Source organism: Cynoglossus semilaevis, chromosome 8 (assembly GCF_000523025.1).
Source record: "Cynoglossus semilaevis isolate Cse_v1.0 chromosome 8, Cse_v1.0, whole genome shotgun sequence".
Classification (NCBI taxonomy): domain Eukaryota; kingdom Metazoa; phylum Chordata; class Actinopteri; order Pleuronectiformes; family Cynoglossidae; genus Cynoglossus; species Cynoglossus semilaevis.
The window spans coordinates 20,135,481-20,154,748 of NC_024314.1; the positions used below are offsets into that span (position 1 = coordinate 20,135,481).

The 19,268-nt window shown below is 41.2% G+C and overlaps 3 protein-coding genes across 4 annotated transcripts in view; 1 reads left to right on the forward strand and 2 right to left on the reverse strand.

Moving 5' to 3' along the window:
- gnai1 (guanine nucleotide binding protein (G protein), alpha inhibiting activity polypeptide 1) overlaps window positions 1–588 on the reverse strand; it is an 18,259-nt gene extending 17,671 nt beyond the window's left edge. The window contains exon 1 of the mRNA XM_008315605.3: window positions 76–588. Within this exon, the coding sequence (XP_008313827.1) occupies window positions 76–193 (118 nt within the window). The 5' untranslated portion in view covers window positions 194–588. The remainder of the gene's footprint in view (window positions 1–75) is intronic.
- Window positions 589–4,380: 3,792 nt separating this feature from the next.
- On the forward strand, window positions 4,381–10,453 carry cd36 (CD36 molecule (CD36 blood group)). The gene is made up of 12 exons (XM_008315607.3): window positions 4,381–4,748; window positions 5,013–5,173; window positions 5,289–5,433; window positions 6,512–6,667; window positions 6,751–6,842; window positions 7,411–7,460; window positions 7,572–7,641; window positions 7,906–8,093; window positions 8,192–8,310; window positions 8,403–8,476; window positions 9,874–9,928; window positions 10,015–10,453. Exons 1-12 carry the CDS (start codon window positions 4,626–4,628, stop codon window positions 10,189–10,191), a joined length of 1,410 nt encoding a protein of 469 aa, XP_008313829.1. The 5' UTR covers window positions 4,381–4,625; the 3' UTR covers window positions 10,192–10,453.
- A 3,415-nt stretch (window positions 10,454–13,868) lies between these two features.
- sema3c (sema domain, immunoglobulin domain (Ig), short basic domain, secreted, (semaphorin) 3C) overlaps window positions 13,869–19,268 on the reverse strand; it is a 46,030-nt gene continuing 40,630 nt past the window's right edge. For both annotated transcript variants that reach the window (XM_017034599.2, XM_017034601.2), the window contains 4 exons: window positions 18,720–18,787; window positions 17,307–17,437; window positions 15,429–15,898; window positions 13,869–15,384 (listed from right to left, as the gene is read on the reverse strand). In XM_017034599.2, coding sequence (XP_016890088.1) covers window positions 15,479–15,898; window positions 17,307–17,437; window positions 18,720–18,787 — 619 coding nt within the window. In that variant the 3' untranslated portion in view covers window positions 13,869–15,384; window positions 15,429–15,478. The remainder of the gene's footprint in view (window positions 15,385–15,428; window positions 15,899–17,306; window positions 17,438–18,719; window positions 18,788–19,268) is intronic.

Below are 19,268 nucleotides of genomic sequence, written 5' to 3' on the forward strand. Positions count from 1 at the left end.
AACCCCCCCCAAAGTCCATCAACCACCATCCCACCACTACCCCCCCCCCCCCGCCGCCCATCTCCCCTCGTTTACCCAGCAGCAGCAGCTTCACCTCCCGGGCCGCCTTCTCTCCGTCGTCCCGCAGATTCCTGTCGATCATTTTACTGCGTTCCACCGCCGCCTTGTCCTCGGTGCTCAGTGTGCATCCCATCCTGGACTCTCTGTCTCTCTCCCTCCGACAGGAGAGGAATCTTTTGTGTTATAAAAATAGAAAAACCAAACCTCTAAAATCTCCTCATGAAACGGTTCGAACTGCCTTCACTCCGCGCACACACGCCCTTTTTGAACGACAGTCGATTTCGTCAGGGAGGCAAAAAAGGGGGGAAAAAAAGAAGAAAAAGGAGGTTCAATTACGACTAGTGTGGACGAAGACAAAACACCTTTGGGGATAAAATGTCTTTAGATGAAGCAAAATCTTGGTGACATCCGTTTGGTGGCTATTTAAACAACGAACAGATTCCTCGGAGATGCGTCTTCCACCCGTTCGCCTCCATTCGTTGCAGCTGTGGCTCTTTACTAATGTGAGAGCTGCTCTGACTGAACTGACCGCAGGCAGCAGCAGCAGCAGCGACAGCTTTGCGAAAAGCAGCGACGACCGCACATCCGGTGACTTTCAAAATAAACGACAATAAATTTTATTTTGTAACAGGAAGTGGCTCTAATGTTTAAGGAAATTCCTAAATTACAGTCAAATATAAGTCTTCGACGGGCGTTAACGACCCTAAGGATGTCCAAAAGGATGCTTAAGAAATGTTGTGAAAATATTTGCAGAATATTTGTATTTTGCTTCAAAGGAAAGCACTTTGAACCCCAAAAATTCACAACATAATTCTTTTATCGCCAGCTCCTGTAGCAAAATTATGTCTGTAACAAATAAAAAAAATCCCCACAATTATTACATTACGTGCATTTCATAAGAAATTAAAATTACAAAAAATAAACAAACATTTATTTAGAATTGCTCAAATACATTTTATGCACAGTACCTAACCATATCATGCCATCACCTGTTCTCTGCACTGTCATGTTTTGTCCCTGTGAAAGTAAACCCTCCAGCTGTGGCAGTGCCGCCGCTAGGTGACCATTGTTTGTAGTTTAAATAATTTAGCATGTCGCAACAAAGTCAAGTGTGACTCTCCAAAGTCACCGGTCAGTGTGAGCGTTCCTTGGAAAAAATTCCACATGAACCCGCTCACACACCTCTCCTGCAAATCTCTATTTTAAATATGGTTGTGTTTCAGGGGGAAAGTACATGCAAATCTGCCACAGTGCCCTTTCTTTTCTTACACAGCTCTTATTCCATCTCTGTCACCCAGGCTGAGATAACAGCGGGCTCAGACCTAAGACAAAAAAGGTTACGGTCTTATATCTTATTGAAAATATCACAGAGTATGCATACTGGGAGAGGAGATTAACGTTCTTTTATCAGCGTTTATGGCCAAACGTGTCATTGTTGGAATTATTTATCCTTGTGTTTTTTGTATGGAGGTTGTGCATAGGCTGTAGATTGTCGTTGGTCATAGTAAAAATATTATACCACATTAAACAAGGATCTAAACCTTTTTTAACATGAGGCCCAAATTTTATAGTCCAAAGTGGCCCGGGGCACATTATATATAAATACTGTATAGGTTTAAGTGAAGTTGGGACTATACGCAAATATTTAGTCCGCAAAAGAGTGGAGGGTAATTCGCACAAAGTCTGTCCTCATTTTTTTGTTGTAAAAACATCTCCATACTTTTTGCTAAAGCTAACGTAGAGAAGGAGACAGTCTCCTTTCCTGTATATTGGAGCTAGTCAAAGAACTGACTGCTGCATTACTGCCACCACATGGTCAAAATTGTAACTGCGTTGTAACTGAGCTTCTCATGGATAACATATGCGGACCCGCAGCCTTTGCAGAGCACATGTACAAGACTGAAGGTTTTCTGCGGCCACCTAGGTGGCACTGGTGGCCCAAGTGTGGCCCCCGACCCTATGGTTGAGAATCACCGTACTAAATTACATTTAATCTGCTCAAGATGTTTTGAGGAACGTTTGTGTTGCTGGTCAGCAAGTCATCCATTGTTTGACTTGACAAAAAACAAACAAACAACCACTTTAATCAGGGGTCCAATCATCATGGGACTGAGGTGGAGAAATGGTGAAAAATTATATCTGTGAAACCACATGTTTGTAAATGTTACCAATAAAAACTGCAGTGTTGAAGCAGCTGGTGGATACGCAGTGTGTGTGTGTGTGTGTGTGTAGGGTTGCTGTGTATCCACCACAAAACACAAACCCAGGTGTCGTTGCAGGACAAACAGTGCAGTCACCCAGGTGAAACTGTCACTGTTTGACTGGAGCCTTTGTTTACATAAACAGAGACAGGAGTCAGACACAGGATGATGCAGTCATGTGGCGAAAGAAAAGAAAAAGAAAAGATAAAAAGCCATTGCTTTCACGTTTGTAATTAGGAAGTGGAATGGCGGTGCTGCCCTCCGGTGGTCATGTTACGCACACGGTGCTGCAGAGTAAATGTAAACTACGGTATGCACAGTGAGGGTTGTAATGATTAATTATTATTGACTCACGATTAAAATAATAATGAAATAATTGTAGGCTTCGTAATTAATTATAAGAGATTAATGTTAATTTAAAAATAATTCGTGATATTAAGGAAGGAAAGCAATTGTTTTTTTAAATTCAAATACAATTTGGTTGACAATTAATATACAAATTAACGTTTTTATTGAATTTTTTTTTATGCTGAGTTCATAAATTAATGTTGCAAATAATGAAGTAATACGACTTCGTTACAGCAAGTATGAAAGAAAAAATTCTCCAGGTCGAAAGATTTTCCTCATAACAAAAACATCGATGCTAACTTTTTAGCATCAACCACTGGCAAAGTGGAGGAAAATAGCTGGTCAGCCGTTGATAGTGAAGAGCTATTTGGTCGTGTAAATGCACAAACTTCCACCATTTTGACAATACTGTGTCAAAATGTTTAATTCATCATTTTACAGTACGTTTTTATGTTGGATTTATTTCAAATGCACTGAACCTGTCGAGGCAGCCACCACTAACAATCACGTCTTTCACATCTAACCCTTGTTAAATTGTTGTTGTTTTTTTTAAATATCACAAAATATGCTCCGTATGCTACGTATTTAAAGGTTTACACTATAAAATAAGAGTCAGTGACATTAAATGGCCAATTGTCATGACCATAAAAGACTATTCATTTACTCTGACGTCAAACCTTCGTGAAGCCGAAACATCTGCAGAACTATAGTGAGGAGTCCCAGTGTGTTTTGTCCAACATCTGACACCGCCTAAAACAAGTTCAATTCAAGGCATCTGTCACCTCCTGTTTTATAGCCACAGAAATCGATTGACTCTGTCGGACTTCTTGGTTTAAAAATCTGGACCAATTAAATTTATATTTGAATATCAGTGATTTATAGTTCAGAGCAAACATGGGCAAACTAAGGCCCGGGGGCCGAATGCGGCCCGTTCAGCTTTTTATTACGGCCCGCCAAACTTTTCCAACTTATATAATTTATTGATATTATCATTATACTTCGGCCCTTTCCCTGTAATACCCATGTTTTCCCAATAGATGGGGTAGAAAATTATAAAAGCATTTTAGCATATTAGCCTTTATGCATGACTTTTACATGTCATTTATCTTAGTTCACAACAAGAGCAAAATTCACCATTTTAATAACATTAACTGTAGTTGGTTGACGTCTGCTGTAGCTCGGCTACGTGAGTTTGAGTCAGTATGTGTACCGCAGTCCGCCTATTGAGCATCCCTGGTGTATTGTACATAGATGTACATATTTGTCTTTAGATTTGTTATTATTCATTATTATATCCCTGATCACAGCAGATATGCAGTGACGAATGAGGAAGCGTTTTTTTTCCTCCCCCCCACACACTGATCTAAGGTTACCAGACATGACATGACATCCAATCGCCTGTTACTTAAAAAAAAATCTGTTAATGATTGGAAATCACTTCTACCCAAGCTTGGAGAGAGTGTCTCAGAAATATTAGTTCCTCGTTTGTTTTTCCTGAAGTTGTATAGAAGATCCAATCAAGATCCAATCCAGAAATATTTACAAGTGTGGCTGAGACATTTAGACTCCAGCTGATCTATTTTTTTTCACAAAAGAAACTGAGCAAAAAATTGAAGAAAAAAGAAATCCAAACAAAAACAGTTGCTGTGGTGTAAACTGAACTGAACTTCACTTCACCGCAAAGTAACACCTTCTCCAACCTTTCTCCTCACCCAATCGCTGTTGTTATCACCATGGTCCTAACGTGCAGCCTGTGAACTTTAAACCTCCACTCCTCCTTATGTAACCTCATTTATAGGTGGCCCTCTTCAGAGCCCGGTGTCTGCACCTTTACCTGGCCCTCGGCTGCTCCGTCAGCTCCTGTGAAGGTACAGTCTGCCCGTGCTGCCTCACCAACGCAGACAGGCTGCACGTACAGTACTGGGGACTAATAACAGAGTCAGAAGGAGAGCAGGCTGCCAGGGAGACGCAGAAAATCAGACGGAGGGAAGGGAAAAAAAAAACAAGCAAACAACCATGTGCTGCTGTAACAAGGAGTGCGGATTCATATTCGGAGCTGTGGTCGGGGCTGTGCTGGCCGTCCTCGGAGGCATCCTCATCCCACTGGGTAACGGCATCATCGAGGATACGGTGAAGAAGGTACGGTGCTCTTGTTTCACCCCGGGTTATTTTTTTTTTATTATTGTGCCTGCTGAGATCAAGGTGAAGAGAGACGAGAGGAGAGGAAAGTGATCTGAGAGGCTGACTGTGCTCTCATGAGTCACCAGAGGAACATTTTCCCCCTGATTTTTTTTTTTTAAAAAGCAGAAAAATGCTGCCTTTTGATGATGGAATGTAATGTATCAAAGGGGGCAGCTGGCCAAGTGTGTTTAAAAATAGACTGTCTGTTTCTGTGGGGTTTAGGAAGCCGTCATCGAGCCTGGCACGACGGCGTACGACAACTGGGTTACCACAGGGGCGACTGTGTACAGGCAGTTCTGGTTCCTAGAAGTGAAAAACCCCATCGAGGTCATTCAGTACGGGGCGAAGCCGGTGGTCCTGGAGAAGGGACCGTACACGTACAGGTAAAACCAGCGTTTACTTCTTTCCTCCCCCTCGTCTGTGGAATGTGATCCAGGGATGAATGACGTACAGAACGGTCTCCTGCTGCCAAATGTGACCTTGACCTTTCCCGTCCAGGACGAGGTTTCTCCCCAAAGAGAACATCACGTTCAACCCAAATCAAACGGTCTCCTACCTCCTCCCCGTGGGTGCCATATTTGAGCCGTCCATGTCGGTGGGACCCGAGGACGACAAAGTCACCTCCCTTAACCTGGCTGTGGCTGTAAGTGAGTGTCACCCCACTGTGCGGTGATTTCCGATTTGACTCGGAATGCAAGGCTGTGAAAGATCAAGCTGTGAAGCGTTATTAGAGGATAGGGTGTGTGTGTGTGTGTGTGTGTGTGGTGAAAGTTTTTCAACCAACAACCCTTTATTGACCGTGGTCCTCACACAGTTCAGTACCGTGTCGTCATTTACCTCCAACTAATATGAACTTCCGACCGCTGTATGTCATTTTCCGCTAAACAGGATCCTGTGTTCATTCATCATCCTGAATTAAACTTGACTGAAAACGAGTGATACAGACATTTTCAGCAGAACATTTGCAACTGACTAATCGTTGCAATAAGTCTACTCGCCCCCTGGTGGGCTGTGCTTGTTACTAGATCCTAGCCATTGCTCTTTCACGCAGGCAGGACCCTGATCCACTGGGTAACGACGTGGATATTAGTTTCTAGTCACTCCAGCAGCAACACGAGTCTGACTCTCCACGTAGGAAGCTAATTGTTGAACCAAATAATAAGTGGGCAGCAGGTGTTACAGAGAGAAGTGCTGGTGCTAAGGCTTTAACAGCTAACACAGAGAGAATATTTTTAGTCTGTGATATTTAACATTATTTTTATATATTCTGCCCAGGATGAAAGCTAAGCTAAAACTAGCATGTTTCCCTAAAAGCAGAGAGTAATTAGTTTACAACAGCTAATTAGGTCAGCAAATTCATTACATCGCAACTTCATAAATAAGCTGATTAGCGCGCAAGCTAAACTAGTAGATTTAAAAAACAAACAAACAAACAAACAAAAAAGGTCATTCTCCTTTAAGACTTTTTTGTTCTTTCAACAACACTACAACTCAGATGACAGGAGTCAGCGTCACTGTTGATACTTTATCAAACGTTTACGCTGTATCTGTGCAATAAACCAGGCTACATCCTTATCTCTCCAGGCACTGGAGTTCACAGAAGTTATATATATTTATTTATTTATTCTGTTATTTTTTTTTCTTATCCTTAATCTGAGCTGTTTGGATTTTCTTTCTGGATCTTTCTCTCATGAATAAATAACATGTATATTCATTTCCAGGGAGCCTATTCCCTGATCCCTGCATTGTTCCATGCTGTCCTGGAGACTATGATAAAAAGGAGCAACTCGTCATTATTCCAGCACCGTACAGTCAAGGACATGTTGTGGGGCTACACAGACCCTATGTTGAAAGACACAGTGGGTGTGTTTGCACCTGTAAGTAGATTTAGTATTGAACGATATTGGCACAATGTTAACATAAGCAAAATGACCAAAGTGTAATGTCCTTCCCTTCGTAGTACAATGGCACCTACGACGGCCCCTACACTGTCTTCAATGGAAAAGACGACATCTCTAAAGTAGGAGTCATTGACCGGTGGCAAGGAAACACGTAAGTCCAAACAGGGCTATAAAAAAAATTACTGTCATTGAACCCAAACCAGTAAAAGGTAGTAAAACAAAATAATAGGGCATATATAGGGCCGTATCCTTAAAAAAAAAAAAGCAAAGATTTATGAGACATAAAATAATAGGGCATCGCCGTATCCTTAAAAAAAAAAAGCAAAGATTTATGAGACAAAGCAACAATGTCCGACAGACAGAATAGGGCTAACGGTAAAAAAAACTGAAATATACCTCAACACTTGTGTGAAAATAAAGCTAGTTACTGTGAGGTGTAGCAATAAAAAAACTCTGAGAACAAACTAAACACAACATATTTTAAGCAAAAATTAAAAAAAAGCAAAATTAGTCTTAAAACGATCTTCTATTATACTTATTTTTTCTATTTTTTGAAAAAAACGTGGCCATAATTAACTTGTCCGGGTGTCATGATTAGGACCCTAAGCCAGATTTTGAATATAACTGATTTGAATTATAACTGAAGGAAACAAAGAACGTTTTTAAAAATCATTTTACATTTATATTTAATTATTTTCTGATTTAATTCTGCCCTACAGGAGCTTGTCTTTCTGGGACGACAAGTACTGTGACATGATTAATGGAACAGGTAGTTGTTGTTTTTTTTTTTGTTGTTTTTTTTGTAAATATAAATGTGTAATTTATAATATTTGGGCACCTAAACCTTCGCTGGACATACTTCTCGTCTCGTCTTTCTCAGATGCCGCCTCCTTCCCTCCCTTTGTGAATAAAAAGGAGCCGATCTTTTTCTACTCGTCAGACATCTGCAGGTAATAAACTGGTTTAATCTCACGAGATTAAACCTAATCTAATCTAGTATGGTACCGATTTGGAAACGCAAAGTGTCAAGGACAGAATTATCAGAGTGCGTGAAAACATGGTGTCATTTGGAGTTCATTTCTCTCAGCGACCACTAGAGGTCAGAGCTTCACAACGTCAAAAAACAGTGAAGTGAAAGTCAGTTTGGATTGAGTTTCCTTGTTGAGGTGAAGACAGACACGGTGGAGATTCTCACCGTCTCCTTTTCTCACCAGGTCCGTGTCTGCCAGCTTTTGGAAAAGCCTCAATCTGAAAGGGATTGAAGTTTACCGTTACAACCTCCAGGAATCAACCATGGCCTCCCCCACGGTCAACCCAAACAACAGGTGCTTCTGCAGGAACCCAAAGACCACCAAGAACTGCACCATGGCTGGAGTTCTGGACATCAGCTCATGTCAAGAGGGTCGGTGTGCACTTTATTCCGACCGTTACCCATTTGGACCACTTGACGTCACTGTTTTTATTAAACTGCGTGTCGCTGTTTCCTTGCCATCTGAACAGGAAAACCAATCTACATCTCTATGCCGCACTTCCTGTACGGCAGTCCAGACCTGCACCAGAGCGTTCTAGGACTCAGTCCCAGTGAGGAACACCATAACACCTTCCTAGACGTGGAACCTGTGAGCACCACCAGTCCATCAGCTTTCAGATCACTAAATACAAAGACTAGTTGTAGTGCTAATGTTTTTTGTTTTTGTTTTTTGCCTGTTAGACAACTGGATTCACCCTGAGGTTTGCGAAGAGAATTCAAATAAATATGGTCTATGGGCCGTCAAAACAAATCACGTGAGTACAGCAGAATACTGTGTTGACATTGGCTAATGCACTCGTGGAGAGCAATATTTGCATTGTTGTGAGTTTGTATAACGTGTCTTCGTGTTGATTACATTTTTTCAGATGTCGAAAAATGAATAAAATAACAAAATATTCACTATTTTGTTATTTTATTCATTTTTAAAAACAATTCAGATTAGACATTTTCTGCGCACGTGTGGCTGTGAAGAATTTGAGGGTGGCAGGGATTAGATTTTCTAGATTTTCTACGCATGTGTGGAGTGGCTGTGAAGAATTTGAGGGTGGCAGGGCAGGTGAGGAGGTAGTATGTACCTGTAGAACCGCGGTCCCCAAATTTTTTTGTATCAAGTAATAGCCGGCTCATACCGGCCATTTCTGCGGACCGGTAGCATTACGCAAATTGTTAAAGGATCATACCGGCCATTTCTGCGGTAGCATTACGCAAATTGTTAAAGGATCGTTAAATTTACAAAACAAAACATCTTTGAGAATTTATTCTGTTAGTATCAAAGTCTAGGATACATATACAGTTTTTGAAATATTGTCATTAAATGAGGAATGGATTCTCTTGGAATTAAGTAAATCTGTAAAAATTATATATTTTTCACTTACCGACGGACCAGTACCAGTCCGCAGACCAGGGGTTGGGGACCCAGATAATAGTGAGGTGTCATGCCAGAAAAACTAGGTTTAGCTAGTAGCTGGTAAAGAGCTGATAAAATATGTAGTCAAACAACAAGTGTTGTTTGCAGATGACATTGTATTGTCTGTGAAAAATAGCTGAGCAGTTGGAAGGTTTGAGAGCTGGATGAACAAGGCTAATTGGCAGAAAAGTGTGCGATAAGAAAAGACCCCGTCTGACCTCATGTCGCAATTAAAATTTTTGAAATATTTTTAGACTTTTTTTTTAGATGAAGAGAGAGGATCTGACACAAGAAAGAGTGACAGAAGCCAACAGAATTTTAAATCAGAACATTCCTGTAGCGAGATTAATGTTGAGTTTGCCTTCATCGGTTTGACAAATCACATAGTCCGTAATCGCTCATGTGACACAGCTGTTGGATGAAAAGGATCCTGAAGACGGAGCTGCTAGGCAGCAGGAAATGAGGAAGAAAGTAGTGCAGACGGTTGGAGTAACTGTAGAGGAGGTGAGGGATAGAGTAAAAAGGGATCGGATGTTCTACTGCTGCAACCTCTGGGGGGCGCCACTAAAAGAAGAATACAAAGCCAAGATTAGCGCTAGGCTAACTGCACAGATTACCCAGTGCGACGTTAGAATGGATAATCTTTTCACAGTCAATTCCCCTGAGTGCATCTCCATAAATGTCATATTATTTAGGCCAAATCACAAACACGTACTGAAACGCGAACTAACTCCTCTGCTGCAGGGTCCTGAAGAAAATCAAGGATTACACCATATTCCCTATCGTTTGGCTGAACGAGGTAAGATCATAATTCTCTAATTCGGGAAAATTCTGCATGGTTGTACGTCGCTCTCTCGTTTATTTTATCTTCTTGTTTGCAACCAGACGGCTACGCTGGATGACGAAACAGCCGACATGTTCAAGGAGGAGCTCACGTCCCGCATCCAGATGCTGGAGACTCTACAGCAGGTGCTGCTGGGCGTGGGTTTGGCCCTGTTCGTCCTGAATCTCATCTCCTACTGCGTGGTGAGGACGAACAGAAACAAAAGGAACATGGTGTGATTGTCTGTAAAAGCGTGTGTTGGAGCGGCTACAGGACGTAGCGACGTCTTTGACAGAGACTTGCACTTTTTTGTAATCGTAGTGTTATTTAAAATGTTATTTCCTTAAATAAGAACAATGGGAAAACTGTGATTTTTCTGTAAAGCTGGAGATTTCTTTTTTGGGGTGAAGCCATGGTTTTATTTCAAGTGCAAACACTGTAACTGTAACACAATCAGGGATTTCTCATAGGAGAGAAAGTGGAGATTATCTTTTGGGGGTGGGTGGGTAGGGTGGGGGTTAGAAACCCTTAGAAAGCCTGCAATTTTATGTGGGCCCCAGTTAGGTGGATACAATGTGCACAAAGAAATGTGGCCCACAGTCCTGTGTGGACCTCCGTCTTATTTTACGTGCTCAAGAAAATGCTCCGTATGGACGGGTGAGCAGAAGTTAGCGTGAACGCAGAAGACAAGTTTGTCATCTGTATTTTGTGTGCTAAAAGTACAAGTAGATTTGGAAAGGATCGTCGGCCTTGGAGAGAAACTCCTACAGTATCTGGGAAATAAAACTTCCTGAGTGCAAGATAACCATTTATCAGCACAAGTTTATACAAAGGATCCAAACGTATCTGCAGAAAGTATTATCTGAGTACTTGAGACATGTTGTGTGCACAAGTTAGTATATTGTTAGTGAGGTTGCGTCTGTCAAATGACCTAGTATTTGGTGTGTACACTCCACAGTAGTATCTCAAAGCCAACTTTTGCTACACGTAATTTTTTTTGGCCTCAAAATCTATACCTGACGTTTTCTTCAACGTTCATATTACCTCAATGTAAATGTATTACAGTACATGCAGTAGTAATTACAATCTATAATATACTCTTTAGGACCAAATGTTTTAAAGAAACTTTATAATTTTTGTATGTATTTCATGCTTGTCTAAGATATCTTCAGCAAATTAGTTATATTGTATGCAGATGATAGTAAAATATTTGCAGGAGTAAGTATTTCTTCACATACCACCTAGTATCTATGAGGAAGATTAGGCGTCTTAGCATCTTATCTCGTGCCCTAAAGATAATATCTTGTACACGAGAGACACTTTTACAACACGATTACGGTTATGATTCGTCAGTGATCTGTATTTTGCACCTCTTATGGTAACCGTGATTGGTATCAGTGATCTGTATTTTGCACCTCTTATCAAGTCAGTGCCTTCTGCGCTTTGATGGAAAAAAAAAAAAAAAAAAAAAAATTAAAGGATTGGGATCAGTTGGTACAAAAAGTTTTGGATGATTCCCATGAATTCCACAGTTTGGTCCACTCTGGACCTGCATGGGTTCCATAGGCAACTGCTGGTTGGGTGAAAGAACAGACGTGTATAAGAAACACACGTGGACCTTACTGTATATCACAGAAATGTACACATCGTGTGCTGAAATAGTGTCTTAAAAAACACAAATAAAAACTGATTGTTGACTTTTTCATTGACTGTCCCACTTACATTTTACCTCCATGTTGTACTTTTATATAAAAACACATCATGATCTCACGGAGTCCAAAGCTTGGACCAGGACAAACATCAACGTTCTCCGTCTGAATTATTTAGTCTGATATTGACCTTAAACCTGTGGTTCCCAACCTTTTTTGGCACGATGACCCCAGAGACTTTTCAGTAGGTGTCGCTCATATTTTTTAACACTTTTTGTTTAAGATTGTGTCTGGTGTTTTCAATCATAATTTAAAAAATGACTAAAATCTATTAGTAATACTTCAAATAAACCATTTGTATTGTAGCCGACCCCATATGGGATCGCGACCCCAAGGTTGAAGATCCCTGCCATAAACACTCAATAAACCAAGAGGGAGTGATACAAATAGGCTCTGGTGTTGTTGTACTGTACTGTGGGTACTGTATGAATAGTACTTTCGGGGGGGAAGGAGGGTCTCGGTCGGTTTATATAGGTATTAACTTTCGGGGGGGAAGGGGGGTCTCGGTCGGTTTATATAGGTATTAAATTACATTCAAACGCCTTCTGGGGGTCTTTGAGTCGACTGTTTGGTCTCGAACCTGCATTTCACAAAAATAAGAGGGCGTTTTATTGAAATTGAAAGCGACAGGGTTCATTCACTCCTCCCGTGGTCGTGCAGTATGCAGCCTCCGGGTACAATCGGTACCACAGGACACTCTTTGAAATGTGAGCCGCCTTAAGCTGCCACACATTATTAAAACAGTTCTTTTCCCAGGGTACCGAAATCATCACAAGTAATGAGATTAGTCCAGCGGTTTTCCCAAATACAATCCAGAAGACAGAAATACTGCCACTCTCCTGTTAGCTACCCGTTAGCTTAGCTTCAACGTAGAGAATGTGGAACTTTCTCCAAGCATAAACAAAGAAATCAAACACATTTCGCAGGAATATCAGGGAATGCCTGGGTTTACCTGGAGTATTGACCATAACAGGCTGCAGGTGGCGCTAATACAACTCAAAGAATGCACTGACCTGTAACCTGCACTCTAGTATACCAGCCTTTGCAGCTTGGAGTTAGAGGCGTATAAATAACACTGTTGCATCAGCACACTCATCTCCTGAACCAGGTCATAACAACTGTGTTTATAGCACCACCTGCAGGGGAGGGAGGAGTTTATTGTTTATAAGCAGCAAGTCATAACTATTGAACACTTTTTATTTAAAAGCCACACCCTGAAGACAACTGTTGTTTGGTGTAATGCTAACGCTAACCCATTACTGTAATGGATTAGCGTTAGCTTCACATTACCCTTCTAGTTACTGTACTATACTACATACTGTACTACACTGGGGTACCCTTATCCAACATTTGACCATTTTGCTAAACCCTCATATAACATGAGCCTGCAGTTGGCCTACAGTTCCCACATACAGAAGCTGCCTGGGGTGTTATACACATTTACCATATTTAGTGTAATAACAAATGATAATACGTCAAATATTGTAAAATAACAGGTTGTTTCTATGACTTTATTTTTGTTATGCTAAAGAAAGCAGACCTTCGACTGTGGACCTGAGTTCTCTCTTTATATTTACTGTACAAACAGAAGGAAATGAATGGATTTCACAAGGAGCACAGCGGCACGATACGCTACTTCATGTTTCATGAACCAAGTCAGCATCTGAAAATACGAGGAACTGGGTTATGGACGTTTGTTTGACGGTTTCATCTTGGCACCACGAAAACCACCGAACGTTTGGTTTCATCTTGGCACCACGAAAACCACTGACATGGAAAAAATTCTAACTGGGAAAATGTCTCCCACAAATTTCCCAAGGTCACGACCACAAAGACACTAGACATGTCCAAAATACAACCATGGACTACAGGCCTTCAGTGGTTTCCGATCTGGAATCCAAACATAACTCTTCTGTGGCCCCAAAGATCCTGTAAGGCCCGTTTATAGACAAGAAATAAAACAGACAGGTGAGGTTTTGGTGTGGGCCACATAAAAGTGTTAGGCCCAACACAGAGCCAGACAAAGACATAGGTCAAGGTTTGTAGCCCACGCTGTAGAAACCAGGCTGGTGAAAGTGGTCCGCTGTAGTGTATGTGGCAGCCCACACCAAATGTGTCCCTTTGTGGCCCAAACAGACTATCATGGAAGCCATCTTGAGATGTGGACTAGACAGGTGTCAACAACACACACTACGGGTCATTCTTTAATATTCATCAGCCCCGTTTGAACATATTTATTCAGGCTGTCATGACATTAATAAATACAGATACAGTACATATCGTGGTTCATAAGACTAAAAGTATGTGATGTTGGTCACACCGTTTTATTTGGGGTGTATATGTACAGGCGAAGGAGCTGTGGGAAAGTCTCTTTTTCTGAGAATGAAAATAAATCTTAATTTTATCTCCACGATTTGCAGATACGGTCGGAGTTAGTGGGTGAAGTATTTGGAATTTATGTACACAACAAAAAAAAACAAACATTTTTTTTAGAAAATATGGCGAATTAAATTAACAGGATGAAACAAATAAACAAGAAAACTGTACACACGCAACAAATACTCTCTAGCTACTGTACATACAATCAGCTAAGTGTATTCACATATGTCAAATATGTGGGTCTACCCCACAGGTGTACACTGAACTACACGGGGCTAAACGTTTGTCCGAACCCAAGTTAAAAAAAATAGTCAATGACCCAAACGTGGTTAAAAATATGTAACGACCCAAATGATGTGGGCCACATCCCAGTCAAATTAAAAAATAAACAAGGCCCTTTTACTGACTAAAGAAAAAAAAAAAAAAAAAAGGAGCTGTAGATAGCTAGCATTGTTTACTGCTGTTAATTACAAGATTAATACAGCACCTGTATTAACCTGATATGCACAGCTAATTAGCCTAGCTTAGCACAAGAGGTTTCACTGTGTTTAGTCAGATTAACGTTGTTTCCTGAAAGTTTTACTTTTTTTCATGAACTTCTGAGAAACTGGTATGCTAAAGACGCTAACGCTACTAGGATTCTAGAATAGCTAAGCTTTTGGGCTAAACTAAGTGTGGAATCAATCTCCCAAATCATAAAACTAACATTTATGTTTCCCAAAATGTCAAATCAATCTGTAAAATAATTTGAGTGAGTTGTTATTATTATATTTCAATAGTACAAACATGCAGCTGCGCAGGGAAGAAAAACCCAGAAGTATGAATGTTACAGATCCAGAATGCAGCTGGGACATTAGCTTCAGGCGTATTTACATTAACGTTAGAGATAATTATGGGATGTGACTGCAGGAACGCATGCTGTTATCGTCCAGTTCTTTTTTTTTAATCACTGTTTTAAATGGTTCATATTCACACCAACCTCTGCTAATTGTTTTGTCATAGAACAACAGAACGCTGTTAGTTATTGATAAAGTGAGTAGAATCTAGTAAAATACTACAGTAATACTGAGTGTACGGGGAAGGTGCACTCGTCGTTATTAAACATGCATTTATTTCCCTTTTTTCATTTTCAGATTTGTCATCAACCCTGCTGTCCAGGTTCACTGATCTTTACTGTATCTCAAAGCGTGCAACTGCGCTAGCGTGGACACTTCAGTTTGTATCGTGAATGAAACCATGGTTCGTGGGTGCACCCCCACCTGGTCACAGATCCTCCCAACGCCCACGTCCTGGTCTCGGTCTGACTGTACATGAGGATTTGTAAACTGCCTGGTTGGCTACAGGTACAGATAAGGACAATGGTTTACATGTCTGTCTGTTTTACTGCCATAAGGACAACGGTTTACATGTCTGTCTGTTTTACTGCCAGCTCCCGGGGCTAGACATCCGGGAGGTGATTGCGCCGGTTGCGGCTCTTCCTCAGGTCCAGCAGGGGCTTCAGTTTGGCCAGGTCACCTCTGAGGGGCCCCGGTGGCTGAGGCTGCTGCTGTTTTGGTTGTTGTTGTTTCTGGAGCTCCTTCCTCTCTTTGCAGTACTGCTGGACCGCCATGCTCTCTGCAGGACTGAAGGCTGACAGCAGGGCCTTGGGGTGCAAAGAGCTGGCCCAGGCCCAGGGCTGCTGCTTGTCCATTAACACGCTCACCATCGCCTCGCTCAACACGCGCAGGCGGATCTTGGCCACGGTTCGCTTGAAGCCGTTCTCGGTGGTCAGGCAGTAGTAGAGACCCTGGTCCGAGAGTTGCACGGAGCGAATCAGGAGGCCCTGCTCCGTGGAGAGGACGCGCTCACTCAGCTTTACCTACAGTTGGCAAAGTTGATTTATGTCAGTCCTTGCATCCTAACGGTTTGCACGTACATTGCTGGACTTTAAACCTGCTGACAAAATAATTAACAGCTAAAGAAATTTTGTTTCATCTGTGCAGCCAGGCCCTAGTTTGGAAAAGACTCATGGCATAGACCAAAAAAAAAACAAAACAAAACGGCAGTGATTTATTTTTAAGGCCAACTTCCAAAACAAAACTGCAGTGATTTATTTTTAAGGCCAACTTCTTATCCTCATGAGGAAACAGCCATAAAACGGCCATTACTCCGTGTCTGCTCCACAGAGGCCACAGCTAAATCTCCAAACGATGGGTCTTCATCATGCAGCTCCCTGCATTCAACCTCTTGCTGAGTTTGAATCCTCACACGAGGATTAAAAGGTGTCAAATATTCAGAACATGTTTGTCCTCCGAGACTCCGGCAGACACTGGTGATCATGTTTGATCTGTGGAGCTGCTCATTGCGGCACTCCCCCTTCAGGCCATTCAAGACCAAGAAGTGACTCAGTTATTATTAAGACGAGTCAGACATTTGATATTAAAGCAACAGTCATGGGAAAATGGTTTCCATTTTGGTTTTAGTTTGGGTGTGAAAAGATGAAATATAGAACATCTTTTTAGCATGTCCAAAAAAGGTTAATTAAGTAGACAAGGGCTTGAATATGGGCCACATATTCATACCAGTCATCTATTACTCACATATTGACCACCAGGGATGGCTCGATCCGATACTAAGGGTAGATCCTGGTCCGACATGGTCGAAATCACAAAAATAAGACGAGTGTAACCAGGTTGATCGCACTGTGTACTTTAAACCCAGCTGACAGAAATATGGGCCTTTTTCGACAATTATTAAAAAAACACACACTCCAGAGGGCAGAGTTGGGGAAAAAATATGACAAATTTGAAATGTGAGGTAAACAGACAGAAGCATCAATATATGGACTAAACTAATGAAATACTTCTATGTTTGTGTAAACATAAATAAACACTAAAATACTGTGTAATTCAGTGCAAGATAGTATCATGTTCGATAAATAATATTGTTAATATAAATAATAATAATAATAATGTTCAATAAATGTTAAATCAGATTTGACAAGTTCTAAATGTAATATAAACTTAGTATATGAAAATAATTTTTATATTTTGTTGACTAAAACTACAGGCTCTAGTGAAGTTTTAGTCAATAAAATATCAAAATGAGTAATTCTATAGTTCAGTTTTAGCTAATAAAAAAAGTTTTATCGACTAAATCGGGACAAAGACTGAGTTACAGTTTAGTCCGAAGACTAAGACGGAGACTGAACCAAAACAGGAAGTGAACGTTAGCGACCAAACCAAAACAGGAAGTGAACGTTAGCGCTGTCTGAGCATCAAACCGACCTCTTTCCTCCTGTCGTTGTCCCTGTGTATGAGCCATCGAATGGAGGCCTGAGGAGACTTGGGAAGACACTCCAGGAAGGTGGTGTTGTTTTTCACGCCATATTGTGTCATCTCCACTGCATTTCTGTAGGCTGCAACACAAACGCACACGCACACACGCACACACGCACAAAGACGTCACTCTCTGACAGATACAAGTCTCACAGATGGACTCAAATCTGTCCCACATCCCGACCGGGGCCGGCAGAATGTCACGGAGCTTAGTTGGACACCTGCCTCACCACCCTACTCCCACACACTATCCTCCAGCTTCTGGAAAAATCCACCCAAAAAAACACTCAGACTTCAGTCTCGACTCATTTAGCACGTCATTTCTGCTGCAGCTAAACGGTCCATCATTCGGCTGGAGGTATGACAGGGTTGTGACTAATTAGTGCTAATGACCATATGGTTGGTTCCAGCGAGCTGGAGTTGATCTGGAGACGTAAACTCTTCTTGGAAAAATGGAAATGGAAAACTCTGGGGAGTTAATCCTCTCGTTATGCTGCCAGTGCGTTGGATGAATTCCCTGAGGCGCTGAAACCTTGGTGTAAACTGCTGTGATTGTTATTGTCCGACCATTGTTCCCATTCTCTTCGCCAAAAGTAAATAATAATTTGTAGAATAATCTATTATTGTTTTTGAGTGCTGGTAATTAGCAGGTGGTCAGAGGTTGGACAAACATATTAGCGTGAATTAACTGTAAACTGTTTTTGTCCAATTAACAATAACAAGCTTCTGTAGCACACAAAGAAATGTTTTGTAACAATAATCTTGGCTTCTGTAGCACACAAAGAAATGTTTTTGTGACGTGTTCAATGAAACCAGTCCACAAAACCAAACCAAAACCAAGAAAAAAAACCAATACAAATCAACATAAAAACAGCGTAATGTTAGCTAAAAAAATGTTAAAATCACAAAGGGATATTGGTAAAAAAAAACTGAAGTAGAAGTAGTAAAATGTCTTTAAATTATGAAGCCCAAACTAAATATTTGACAAAAATGTCTTTAAATTATGAAGCCCAAAGGTTAGCCTAAATACATACACTGTATATAAACCAACAAAGGTAACAAGGTAAAGACAGTTGACAGTCAAATAAATGTTAGGTTGCTAGAAAAATTAGCACAGCAGAGTTAGCATAGAAAAGTTAGCATAACCGCTAAATGACGAAAGCCAAAGTTTGTCAACATGACTGATTTGAACATAAAATGTACAATAATAAAATAACATAAGAATATTAATAATAAGGTTAGGCCAGAGACAGCTAATTGTTAGCTGAAAAATGAACATTGCTGAAACCTAGCTCATGAAAACATTTGATTTATTTTTACTCCATGTATTTCAATGTCATTGTTAAATTCCTTTTTATTTACCTTTCAGGTTGAACCCTCTGCACTGAGTGAGTGGGTTTCCATGCATCACGTCCTGTCTTCGGCTTCTCCTGAAAAGAAAAACAATAAAATTAGCATGACTGTCCACAGAAACACACGCAATCATAACAACAGCTCTCGTCTCATTGACACTGGACGGATGGGGAACATTTGACCGCGGCGTTCCCATCTGTGGCTCATGTGTAAACAGAAGACACATCTTTCCAAAAAAAACAGACAAAATCTCTGCCGCTCCCCGAGCTCTTGTCCTACGACCAAACTAAACTTGACCTGGACGTCTGACTAGAATGTCAAGAGACACACAGCTGGTCCTGGACAAAACCTGAGAGGTTTCACTCACTGAAACCAAAGTCTGTTTTTGTCTGGACTCAGGAACTGAGGACGAAAAACACCAGCAGCAGCAGCAGCAGCAGCAGCAGCAGCAGCAGCAGCAGCAGCAGCAGCAGCAGCAGCAGCAGCAGCAGCAGCAGCAGCAGCAGCAGCAGCAGCAGCAGCAGCAGCAGCAGCAGCAGCAGCAGCAGCAGCAGCAGC